The sequence below is a fragment of the Microcaecilia unicolor genome, chromosome 1 (genome assembly GCF_901765095.1).
Source record: "Microcaecilia unicolor chromosome 1, aMicUni1.1, whole genome shotgun sequence".
Taxonomy (NCBI): Eukaryota; Metazoa; Chordata; class Amphibia; order Gymnophiona; family Siphonopidae; genus Microcaecilia; species Microcaecilia unicolor.
The window spans coordinates 287836496-287850054 of NC_044031.1; the positions used below are offsets into that span (position 1 = coordinate 287836496).

The 13559-nt window shown below is 45.3% G+C and overlaps 1 protein-coding gene across 1 annotated transcript in view; it reads right to left on the minus strand.

Annotated features, from left to right (window-relative positions):
- MYO10 (myosin X) overlaps nucleotides 1-13559 on the minus strand; it is a 468050-nt gene that overhangs the window by 196258 nt on the left and 258233 nt on the right. Inside the window, exon 4 of the mRNA XM_030207302.1 lies at nucleotides 12426-12613. Coding sequence (XP_030063162.1) covers nucleotides 12426-12613 — 188 coding nt within the window. The remainder of the gene's footprint in view (nucleotides 1-12425; nucleotides 12614-13559) is intronic.

Genomic DNA, 13559 nt, shown 5'->3' on the forward strand with positions numbered 1-13559 from the left:
GCTGAATATCACTCCACCTCCTATACAAACAACAAAAAACAAACAAACACCCCCCCTCCCCCCGCCTTAAACTAAAATGTAGCAACTGGATGCAAAACAGAAGATGACCATTAAGGGGCACTAAGTGCACAGCAATGAATAGCCTGTGACTTGTATTCATATGCAAAGCAAGTCACTTGAAAATGACTCTGCCTTTGGATAAATTTATCGCACCTATTATAGCCATCAACAAACATGTCTTGTTCTTGTTTTGAAAGAGAGCTCTCTTCACAAGCATAAGCATCAGAAAGCCACCTCCTCTCCAAGCAGCAGATACAACTGAAGGGTAATTATATAAACCATTTTTAGGTCCCTCATAAAAGTATGTGTAGTGTACACTGACGCATACTTGTACACCAGGTGTACTCGGGGCTTGGACAGAATGTAGAAGAGCTGTGATATACACATCCACTTTAGAAAACCCATGTAATTGCATGTACTGTACATGTGTACATTTAAACCCACTCGAGAGCAGATGTTAAACATCTGAACCGTCAGTCTAGGTGCTGTTTCTGCAGGACTTGTGCTAGTATTTTATAGACACATAGATGCCTGTCTTTATAACAGGGATGTGCTTATTAAATTGTAAAATTACCCTCCAACGTCATGAAACAACATCCCCCACTTCAAAGAAAAACCACAAGCACATTTTTCTCTCTTCTTGAAGTGCCCTCCAGAATGGGCAGGAGATGCTTCTCTGCCAGCTCAAAGCTGCTTCTCACTGCCCTTAAATCTGAGCCACCTAAATAGCATCATGACCAAACTTTAGCAAAAGAATATTCAGACACCCGGTGTTTCTCTTACATCCTGGGACCAATGTGGACAAATTCAGTTAACTGTACATGGTTAAACTCCCACTCTCTCCCTAAATCTTGCTCAATGTTTGATAAACTTGTTTGTTCTCTACCTGCACCTTCCAACAAGCTACCTTGTCCGCTGATGCTCTTAAGGAAGGAGGTGGCCGAAAGAGGAACAGGATGTTTCATGGTAGCATATGTTTAATATAGTTAGAGAAAAAGACATTGTGACAGAAGATGAGGACTGTATGGCTAATTCAAGGCCAGATGCACTAAACTTAACCAGCCCTTAACGAGCAAGTAGTAAACCCTGGCATGCACTAAACACTTTTTTCTGACGACGGTAGCAGCTAACGAAAATGGAATGCAGATGAGCAAATCGTGTAGAAACCCTATTGTAATGAGATGCACTAACCTTTTCCGAATGCCCTAATGCTGGAAAACGGTGGAAAATCTAACGAGAGGTCTGTACCTCTCGGGGCTGCACGGGATTGGAAAACTTTATAAAATGTAAAAAAAATAAAATAAAATCGGGGGGGGGGGGGGGGGGGGGGGGGGGAACGGCCAAGTGCTCGTCATGGACGGCCATTATGGGAGTGATGCACCCGAAAAACAGCCTAAGTGCTCATCAGGAACGTCCTTTATGGACGTTCTTCACTATATTAAAAAAAAAAAAAATCAAACAGGCTCCGATGCTGCAGGCTTTTTTTTGGACCCCGGAATAATAAAAACGTATTTTTTGGCCGTGCTTCACTCAGCTGAGAGACCTGGACGTCTCTGAGCCAATCACAGCGTGTTTAGCTCGGCTGAACGCATTGTGATTGGCTCAGGGACTTCCAGGTCTCAGCTGAGTGAAGCACTGCCAAAAAAGACGTTTTTATTATTAAGGGGGCCAAAAATAGACTTTTTTTTTTTTGGATGGGCACCCATTTTGGCTGCCTGCCCCCTTTGCAATAATAAAAACGTCTTTTTTGGCAGTGCTTCACTCAGCTGAGAGACCAGGAAGTCTCTGAGCCAATCACAACACGTTCAGCTGAGCTAAACAAACTGTGATTGGCTCAGAGACTTCCTGGTCTCTCAGCTGAGTGAAGCACGGCCAAAAAAGACGTTTTTATTATTAGGGGACCAAAATGGACATTTTTTTCGGATGGGCGTCCTCAACTGCACTGTCCTGGATCAAGCCGCATCGGAGGGGGTGAGCAGCGCAGCGTCTTCGGGTGGCACAGGGAGGCGTATTTGGCATGTGCAGAGCAGCCAGCCTAACGCTTGGCTGCTCTGCGCATGCTCGACCAGCCGACTATGCGACTGTTTAACGACGGAATAGAGAATGCAAGTGAGCTACAACGAGCAGCTCATTTGCATTCCTATTCCTTGATGCATGCCGTTCCTTACTGATTTGCTAAGGGAATCGGTAAGGAAAGGGCTTTAACGAGTTTTTAGTGCATCTTGCCCTCGGGCTCCTGTAATTCTCTAGACCCCCAACCGATCTTTTACTCTCCCCCTCCTCCTCACACACTTTTTTGCAATTAAGAACACTTATATTCAAAGGCAATTATGTGTTTGCTCTTCGTGAGTGATATTGCAGAAGGACTGTCTGGTAAGGTTTAACTTTTTGTGGATGATACCAAACTCTGTAATAGGGTGGACACCCCCGAGGGTGTGGATAGCATGAGGAAGGATCTAGCAAAACTTGAAGAATAGTCCAATAATTGGCAACTAAGATTTAATGCTGGGTCAAGCACTTCGGTTACAAGAATCCAAGAGAATGGTACAATATAGGGGGTGAAGTGCCACTGTGTACAAAAGAAGAGCAGGGCTTGGGGGTAAATGTGTCTGATGACCTTAAGGTGGCCAAACAGAAAAGGTGAAGGTCAAAGCCAGAAGGACGCTTGGGTGCATAAGGAGAGGGATGACCAGCACAAAAAGAGGCAATAGTGCCATTGTATAAGTCTCTGGTGAGGCCCCATTTAGACTACTGTGGGCAATTCTGGAGACTGCACTTGCAGAAAGATAAAAACAGGATGGAGTTGGACCAGTGGGCGAAAACAAAACCGGTAAGCGGTCTCCATCGTAAAACATATAGGGGCAGGCTTATGAACCTCAACACATGTACTCTACAACAGAGGTGGGAGAGAGGAGATAGGATAGAGACATTTAAATACCCCACTAGCGTTAAATGTACAAGAGGTGAGCCTTTTCCAAATGAAAAAAAAAAAAATTGGAATGAGAGGGCATAGAATAAAGTTAAGAGGAAATAGGCTTAGGAGGAATCTAAGAAAATATTCTTTCACGGAAAGGGTGGTAGATGCATTGAATGGCCTCCCAGTGAAGGTTGTGGAGACAAGGACTGTGTCAGAATTTAAGAGAGCGTGCAACAGGCACGTGGGATCCCTTAGGCAGTGGTGTGCTGGTAAATTTTTAACAACAGGATCTCTCTACAAAAAAAAAAAAAAAAAGCACACCCGTAGATAGGTATGTAACCGTATTATACATTCTATTGGTACAAATGATATATGCAGGCAGCAACCAATTTACAAATAATATTAAAACTTTACTGTAAATTCCAAATAGCCGATTGATTTTCGCCACACTCTTGTATCTGTAGCCAATCTATGTTTGCTATTCATCCCAATCTGCTAAATCTTTACACAATAAATTTGTTGACATTAAATCTGACATTCAATCTGACAGATGATTTACTGTAAGACTATTTCTCACCCTGTATACCAATTACCGACTATTGGGAAACTGGAACAAGCTTGACGGTTACACATTCCTACACTACACTACATGCCAGCAGAATCCTTAACGTCAGTCACACATGCAGAACATGGACAGACCCTCAACTGATACAAACTAGACAAAATATGGGGCCACAAGAAACATGCAGACAAAAACTGGAGACCCCCAAGAAAGCCAGATTATATATCCAGTAAAAATACTGGTAAAAGTAACAGAAATGCATTTTCTTCCATAATCCGCTAAATACAAAATTAGAAAATATATATATTTCCAAAAAAGTAAATATCCATGAGCAATATATTTCCAAAAAAGTAAATATCCATGAGCAATATATTTCCAAAAAAAAAAACAAGCAAACAACCAAGAGCTGCATATTCCCCTTTCCTTTCCCTCCCATCCATGAGCAGCTTACATGTCCCCCTCTCCATCCTCTTCTATATGCTGCATTTCTCCCTTTTCTTTTCTCTCCCTATATGGCATGTCTCCCTCTCTTTTCCCTTAAGTTCCCTCCCCCTCAACCACGCAGCTCGTCCTCTTCCCTCTCCCTCGTCCATGCAGCTCGTCCCCTTCCCTCTCCCTCATCCACGCAGCTCATCCTCTTCTTTCTCTCTCATCCACGCAGCCTCTCCCCTTCCCTTCCTCTCATCCATGCAGCCTCTCCCCTTCCCTTCCTCTCATCCACGCAGCCTCTCCCCTTCCCTCCCTCTCATCCACGCAGCCTCTCCCCTTCCCTCCCTCATCCACGCAGCTTGCCCTCTTCTCTCTCCCTCATCCATGCAGCTTAGTGGAGTTTTAAAAAGGTTTGGACGGCTTCCTAAAGGAAAAGTCCATAGACCGTTATTAAATGGACGGGGAAAATCCACTATTTCTGGGATAAGCAGTATAAAATGTTCTGTACTTTTTGGGATCTTGCCAGGTATTTGTGATCTGGATTGGCCACTGTTGGAAACAGGATGCTGGGCTTGATGGACCTTTGGTCTTTCCCAGTATGGCAATACTTATGTACTTATGTAGGTTACAGGTGGTCCCAAGAGTAGACGCCATAGTAAAGGCACCAAATGGAAATCAGCCTTTCCCATGGTTACCAACGTGCCATGAATTTATGAGCTCTCTTTTAAAACAAAAACAACTTTCAAAGCTGTTTGGCATTTACCTCAGGCTGATGATAATCCCTTCCTCCTCCCCCTCCGGTCTTCTGGCTCTCCCTCCCAGCTTGCGATGATCCTCCAAGGTCAGTTCTCAAGGCAATGAAACAGTCCACCCAATCAGCAGCAGAGCCTGCTCGGGTTATGGGGGTTGCAATAAAAGCAATATTTGGATTGGTTGAAAACTTAGATCCATAATGTTTTACTCATTGCTGTTCCATACATTATATCGTGAAGTCATCAAGCAAAGGGAGGGGGTGTCTCTGGACTCTGAAGGTTTGGTTCGGACGGGTGGAATAGCGAAGAACGGAAAAGGGGTGAAGTTTCAGCGGCAGTCTCACGAGATTGCTGCAGGAACTCACTGCAGACATTTTCAATAGCACGGACTATGGAGGAGAGTGAATACTGCATGGGCAGGAGCGTATGAGGGTCAGAAATTGGACAGAAATTAACAATCAGCTGGTGCGAGCCGGCTCCAGCACACCACTACCCTTAAGAAAGAAGGAGTTACTGATTACTGAAGATGAGCAGACTGGATGGACCATTTGTCCCTTATCTGCCGTCATGTTTCTATGTTTCTCTTTATATGCCTGGCACTGATCTTTTTTTTTTATGTTTCTTTTTTCACTTTTCTCTTCTATGCCTTTTTATCCACCTGTATATGATTTTTTACCCCACATTCTCCCTGTCTCTTGACCTCAGTCACCCTCTTTTCACCTTTCATCTACCTACTGGTTTTTCTAATCCCCCCCTCATCTCCTCTCTAGCAATCCCATTGCCCCATCTGTCTTTCTCTTTCCCCAGTTTGCTATTCCACCTCTAAGCTCCCCATTTCCAGTCTCTGTACTCATAGGCGCCAACTCCTTGGGTGCTCGAGCACCCCCAATATTTAAAAACCCTCCGTCAGAAGTTCCAGTTCAAAGCCCAGCCAGCCCGACCTGCCCGCCCTCTTCTCCCTCAACAGTCCTCCGCCCTCATCTTCCTGCCGCCCAGAATTTAAAGCCCATCTTACCTTGGGTCCCGGCAGCAGTGAAAGTTGAGCAGGCTCGGCTTCAGCCTTCCCTTCTCTCTCAGCTCTGGTCCCGCCCTCGCGGAAACAGGAAATGAGGGCTGGTCCAGAGCTGAGAGAGAAGGGAAGGCTGAAGCCAAGCCTGCTTGCCTTTCACTGCTGCCAAAACCGAGGTAAGATGAGTTTTAAATTCTGGGCGGCAAGAAGGAGGATGGAGGACTGCTGTGGGAGAAGAGGTCGGACTGGGGTTGGGACTGGAACTCGGAGGAGAGAGGGGGCTGAAAAGGAGCAGGTGGTGTTTGGGGTGAGTTACTGGACATGGAGGGGAGGGGAGAGATGAAAAAATCGCTGACATGGAGGGGAGGGCAGGGGAGAGATGACACTTGTTGGACATGGATGGAGGGAGGGGAGGGCAGGGGAGAGATGAGACTTTTTGGACATGGATGGAGGGTGGATAGGGCAGGGGAGGGATGAGACTTGTTGGCCATGGATGGAGAGTGGGGAGGGCAGGGGAGGGATGAGACTTGTTGGACATGGATGGAGGGAGGCGAGGGCAGGGGAGAAAGGAGAATTCGCTGGACATGGATGAGAGGAGAGGGTAGGGGAGAGAGGAGAATTGCTGGATAAAAAAAAAATTCAGCACCCCCAATCATTTTGAAAAGTTGGCTCCTATGTCTGTACTCACCTTCTCAGCCCTCATCTACCTTCCAGCTGCCTCACTAGACCCAGCTCCATGCCTGTTTCTCCTTCCTTCCCTGGTCTCCAGGTCATTCTGCCTCTTACCTTTTACTGGGTCTCCTATTGCATCTCTTTGACCACATTAACACATTCCCTTCTTCACTCAATCCCTTCAGAGACCTCCTTCCCCTCTCATACCCTTCCACAGCACCCCATCTGGCCTTAGTCACACATGCAGGATAAACAACCACAAAGTACTAATGTAGACAAAAAATAAACTAAAAATAAAATAAGACCTTTGTTGTCTGGTAATTTAACTTTTCTAATCATCTTTTTCCCAGTCTATGCATTAACTGTTTCCTCTCCCTTCCATCCATGTACCACCTTTCTCCCCTTCTCCCTTTCCTTCCCTCCTCTCCAAATGCAGCATTTCCCTTCTCTCCCTTCCATCCATGTGCTGCCTTTCCTTTTCTCCCTTTCCTTCCTTCCTATCCAAGTGCAGCAATTCCTCCCTTCTTTCCATTCCATCAAAGTGCAGAGGACCCCCCCTCCCATGTTCCCTCTTGTGTGTCTGGCATCTTCCTCTCCCTATCCCTACCCCCATGCGGGCCCTACATACTTGTGTATTTGCCAGCACTACTTACATCAGGCTCTCTCCGGCTGCTCCGAGGCTTCTTTCCCTCTACCAGAACTGGACAAAGAGCACCTGATGTAAAAAGTGGCAGTGAAGATGCAATTTTGTAGGGCCCGTGCATGGGGGTGGGGCGCAGAGATAACGAGGGAGATTATAGACATATAGGAGGGAACGGGGAGGGGAGCGGGAGGTACAGAGGAAACGTCAGACTCGTGGGAGAAAAGTGTTGATTTTGGGGTGGCAAGGCAATTTTTTGTACCGACATCTATGAACCCTTTCCCATTCTCCCAGGCTCTTTCATTCCTAAGGACCTCTTCTCAGTAAAAATGTATTCAAATTAATTAAAATATATACATAGATTTTAGGAGTCTAAAGACTATAAATTACTTTGTTGTCTACATTCATTATTAAATAAAAAGTTAAATTTCAGTTAGAGGTCAGTGGAACAAAATTGTAAATTTTTGAACAAAATTGAGAAGTTAAAGGGAGATTTGACCCAAAATAACTCTGATTTTGAGAACAGTCACTGTTCAGACTTACCCAAGCCGAATAACAGATTTCCGTTTCTAGGGCATGTGAATGAAAGGATGCTGTCACCTATCTTGATGTTACAGCAACTTTATAGGTTCAGACTTCTTCTGCCCCTCACCTGATACTGTGCAGTTTGGCACAGGTGTGGAAAAAGAGTGTGGGGGTCAATCCTTTTGCAACGTGAAAATTATTTTAAAGCTTTAATGAGGATGTGTGTTTAGATATTTAAAACAAATCTGTGTCTAACAAAAACATCTCTACAACTAGTAGTGCTGAACATTTGCCATAATCTAAGAATCACAGTTTTGTAGTAGTTTGTGAGACCCGTCAGTGGGACACTTGATGCCAATAAAACATTGTGTGAACACTGTTAAGAATGATTCCATGGATTTAGCAGTAAAAACAAGCTTCCAAGTTTAAGAATTTTCTATCCTGCCTATGGGAGATTCCATTAAGGTGGCATATAATGTAAAATTAAAATGGGGAAGGCAGACTTCAGACCACACCAGATTATACACAACAGGAAAAAAAAAAGGGGAGCACTCTAACTTTATGACAGAAAAGTGTGGGAAAGGGTAAAACAAAAGGTATTCTGCACTGTCTCATGGCTCTTCAGTGACCTCACCAAGTTTCAAACTCTAGAGAATGCAGAGATTCATGAGTTGGTAGAGAAGGAATCTTGAAAGAAAAAAGTTTTGAGACCAGATTTAAATGTATAGAGAGACTGACAGAGTCGCAAATGGTTAGGCCATGAATTCCAGAGTTCAGGGGCCTGAACAGAAAAAAAATGGTATGCCTGGTGAATTTCCCTATAAGATGGTACATTAAGACGTAGGAGTTGTGCAGATCTAAGGGCACAGTAAGGAATATAAAGGGACAGATTTTTTTTTTCAGCATACCAACTAATAAAATGAAGCCATTTTTGTGACATGCCATAGAATTCCCTCAGCATAAGAATTTAAACAAGAACACATCAATTGTTTTTCGTGATCCAAAAGCATGAGATGTGCCTACTGTATTAAAAGGTCTCATACCTACTCAACTACTATGCGTGTTTCTTGTTATCGGAAGACTATTTCCTTTAAAGTTTCCATTTTAATGCTTTCATTCCCATTTGAACGTCTGCCTTCTTTATTTTCTAATTGTTCTACCTGCTTCCTTCTAAATACTCAACTTGCAAATAAACTACCTATATTTAATTAGACACAAATGACTGGTGTGTTCTGGAAGTAAGGATACTGCTAACAGTAATCCATCTATTGAAGATTTTGCCCTAAAAGAGATGGCATGATGTCAGAGTGCAGGAGTAGCCTAGTGGTTAGTGCAGCAGACCTTGATCCTGGGGAACTGGGTTCAATTCCCACTGCAGCTCCTTGTGACTCTGGGCAAGTCACTTAACCCTCCATTGTCCCAGGTACAAATAAGTACCTGTATATAATATACCTGTATATCCAGGTTTTTTTGAAAACCCACAGAAAGGCGGTATATTAAGTCCCATTCCCCTTCCCTATACCTCAAAGGTATGTGCAGTTTCTGAAACTTAACCCCACACTGCCCTGATGGAATTTATTAGGAGAATTGATCAGCCTTTGACGCCTATGAAGTTGTCAAGCACAGAATGGTCAGTGCAGTCTGGTGAAGAGCTGTGCTGGGGTACTGAAAGTCCAACTTAGGAGACCACACAGGGCCACTCTTCTCAGGTGAATGGTGAGGAATAAAGACAGGATAAAGCTAAAGTGACTAGCGCCTTTCCTCCTAGAAGCAGATAATTCTAGAAGCTTTCAAGAGCTGCCACCACCATAACTTACTTCAGTTGTTCGGAGCATTGCTTAATGGGGACCGAAAAGAAAAGAAGAAAAATCATATTTCCATGAGAGAAAAGAGCCAAGGTGTTAAACAAGAGAGGTAAAAAGCTGGGATTCACGTTACCATAATTATAATTGCTTAGATGACCCCAGGCTTTAAACAGAGTATTTCAGCACCAAGTTCGCATGCTGGAGGTGATTTTCAGCATTAGTGGAGAGAAATCAGGTAACCAACATGGCAAAGTAGAGCTGGGAAAGTGAAACCTTTGACATGGTGAGTGAATCCAAGAAAGAGAGGGATATAAGTAAACATTTGGATGTTCCATAAAGGTCAAGGAAAACACATAAATACAAGCAGGTTCTGACTCTGCAGGGCTGATTGGGATACTGCAGTGGCGTACCAAGGGGGGGGGGGGGGCGGTCCGCCCCGGGTGCACGCCGCTGGGGGGGTGCCGCGCGCCTGTTGGTCCGAGTCCACTTGCTCCCTCCCTGCTGCTCCCTCTGCGCAGAACAGGTTACTTCCTGTTCCGGGGCAGAGGGAGCAGCAGGTAGGGAACGAGCGGACTCGGAGCTAACAGGCGCGCGGCACCCCCCCCCCCCCCCCCAGCAGGTAAAAATGCACCCGGGGGGGTCACGCTGCACCCAGGGGGGGGGCGCATCGGCGATCCGTCCCGGGTGTCAGCCAGGCTAGAAACGCCACTGGGATAGTGTGACATTTTACTTTAACATCACAGAGCTGGTGAGTGACAAGACCAAGATAAAGCCCTCAAGAGCAGAGGCTCTTATTCACCCCTTTAACTGATCAATGAAACCCTCACACCCCTGTCCCAAAACCATGTGACTAGCGACTACTGACTGCTGCAAACTGCAAACGCTGCTGATAGCCACTAACAGTGATAACATGATGCTAAAATTACAATAATACTACCAAAAACTGCCCTCAGTCTGTCTAGAACGTTTCAAGAAATTGCCTCAGATTTCAAGAGCCTTTTCCACACCCTGTTTGACTGCCCCACTGGTTAAGAACCCCTGATCTAGAGGTAGGACACCTTTCTCTCCTTTTGACAGAGAGCTTCCAAAGAGTTCCTCCCAGAAACACACAGGACAAGCCTGGGATGACAAAATTTACACACCACGCAGCCATCTGTGATGCTGGAAACCTTTCACTGAGACTACAGTAACCCTCATCCACAATGGCACATATTCAGGGCCAGATGCACTAAAGTCCTTGGAAGAGCCGTTCCCTTACAGATTCCATAGCGAATCGGTAGGGAACGGATATGCATCAAGGAAAGGGAATGCAAATGAGCTGCTCGTTGCAGCTTACTTGCATTCTCTATTCCATTGCTAAACAGTCGGCCAATCGGCCGGTCGAGCATGCGCAGAGCAGCAAAGCGTTATGCTGGCTGCTCTGCGCATGACAAATACGCCTCCTGTGCCGCCCGAAGACGCCGCGCCGCTCACCCCCTCCATGGCCTGCTGCAGGCTCCGATGCTGCAGGCTCCTTTTTGGACATCAGTCAACCCCGCAATAATAAAAACGTCCTTTTTGGTCGCCCTTCACTCAACTGAGAGACCCGGAAGTCTCTGAGCCAATCACAGCTAAACGCGCTGTGATTGGCTCAGAGACTTCCAGGTCTCTCAGCTAAGTGAAGGGCGGCCAAAAAGGACGTTTTTATTATTGCGGGGGGAGGGGGCGCCCAAAATGAACGTCTTGTTTGAAGCGGAGCTTAGCTTAAGGGTGGGTTTTGTTTCTTTATTTTTTTTAAGTGAAGGCCGTCCATAAAGGGCGCACTTGGACGTTTTTTCGGGTGAAGACCGCCCATAATGGACGTCCATGACGAGCACTTGGCCGCCACCCCCCCCCCCCCCCCCCCCCCCCCCCAGATTTTCCACCGTTAAGGCAATCGGAAAAGGTTAGTGCATCTCATTACAATAGGGTTTCTGCACAATTTGCTCATCTGTATTCCGTTTTCTTTAGCTGCTACCGTCATCGGAAAAGGGCCTTTAGTGCATGTCAGGGTAATCTACTTGCTCGTTAATGGCTCGTTAAAGGCTCGTTAAGTTTAGTGCATCTGGCCCTTAGGGCCAGATGCACTAAACTAAACGAGCCTTTAACGAACAAGTTTTAAACCGTGGCATGCACTAAAGGCCATTTTCCGACGGCGGTAGTAGCTAAAGAAAACGGAATGGAGATGAGCAAATTGTCCCCTATTGTAATGAGATGCACGAACCTTTTCCGATTGCCTTAACGGTGGAAATCGCCGGAAGTCACGCTGTGATTGGCTCAGAGACTTCCAGATCTCTTAGCTGACTATGAAGCACGGCCAAAAAAGACGTTTTTATTATTTGGGTGTGAATAATGGCCAAAATGGAAGGCTATTTTTGTGATGCATGCTTTCAACTGCACTCTCCGATATCAGCTGATTGAAACGGGGGTGAGCGGTGAGGCGTCTTCGGGCAAGATGATATCATAGGTTTGGCGATTGTGCGCGTGCGTTTCCTATACCGCTGGCAGAGATTACACCAGATTAACGATACTTTCATGCATTCGACGTTTGAATACCGCGCCGAACATGTGCGTCTTTTTTTTTTAGTGCATCCTTCATTTTTTCTAAAACGGTAATGACTTTTACATTTTCGGTTGTTTTACGTTTTGTTGATGCATCTGGGCCTTAGAGTCAACACCAGAGGGGTTTTCAAGGTTTTAACTGATCCACTGCATGCACAAAAAAAGCAAGCAAGGTAACTGCCCAGCATAACATTCCCTGGAGAAAAGATTTTTTTTTTTTTTTAAATCCCTAAAATGGACCCTAATGCTTTCCGGATTTAACTCAAAGAACCAATTTATGCTTAAAAGAATAATTTATTCTTAATCTAGCATTCCTTAACAGGAACAATTCATCTAACTACTTAACACTGGAAACTTCAAGAGGAAGCTTTCTCTTTCTAGTAGTTTTACCTCCACTCATTTTTCCTCTAAATGCACACACACAAACATGTACAGGTAAAGAGCCCGAAGAATTTGAGCTCTGCAGCCACCTACCTGATGAGGATGCACTGGTTGTCATAGCGTTTCCACAGGCAGCGGTAACACTCGTTGGCGACAGCGAAAATGTGAGGTGATATCTCGCCCATGTGGTGCCTGCTGTACTGCTCCACTGTGGCCTGGTCATACAGCCCTGGGATGGTTTTGTAAGGGTTCACAGAAGCAAGAATGGAGCCAATGTATGTCTGGAAATCCAAAAACAGACAGATGGTGACTGCTAGCTGTGTACCTGTAATGTGCAGGTCAGGGTGTTCCTACACTCTCACTTTCTCCCTCAGTGCACTGCGGTTCTCAAATGAGCTATACCTAGATATTATGCTGAACTCATGTCAGCAGGCAGGGTATGATTAGCAAGAGCCTGCACATTATAAAACCAATCAGGTAATGCTCAGAATGAAATACAAAACCTCTTCAAGTGAGACGGTCTGCAAAAAGCAAAGCATACAACTGCAAGAGAGTGCTTGTGACAGCAAAAGTGAGGAGATGGGGGGGGGGGGGGGGGGCAGGGGGAAAAGAAACACCCTCTGGAAATGGTCCAGAACAACCATGTGCCTTACCATCTCTCTACAAACTACAGTAGCAGAGAGCCAGAACTAAAATCTTCACATTGACTGTGTTAAATGGCATTAATCACCCACAACTTATACAATCGTATTGACATTCATAAACAGTGCTATACAAAGGGCTGTGCAAGCAGCCATGCGAAAATTGCTCCCAGACCTCTATCGCCTCTCATTGGTAATAGCAAGTGGGGGGGAGGGGGAGCGGCACCAGTGAGGCAAGTAGCACAGGACACAACTATAGCTTAGGTATGACCTGCCTATACCTGTAAACATCACGTTATAGAAGGCAGACTGCAGGAGTAGCTCCTTGAGCCTAAAGTTTTTAGCACCGAAAGGTTACCTCCTGTACCTGACGCTAACTCACCTTCAGCTACAGTGTGAGCTAAACCTAAATAGATTCAAGTAAAAGTTTGCAAGTTACTGCTCCGAACAGTACCCACTGAACAATATTAAATGATTCTCTTGATGCATATTTAACTAAAAACAGACCATGCATGTTTCTCAAGCGGGTCCCAAGATACTCTTGTAGCCAGTCAGGTTTTTAGAAAAGCTACAGTAAACACACATG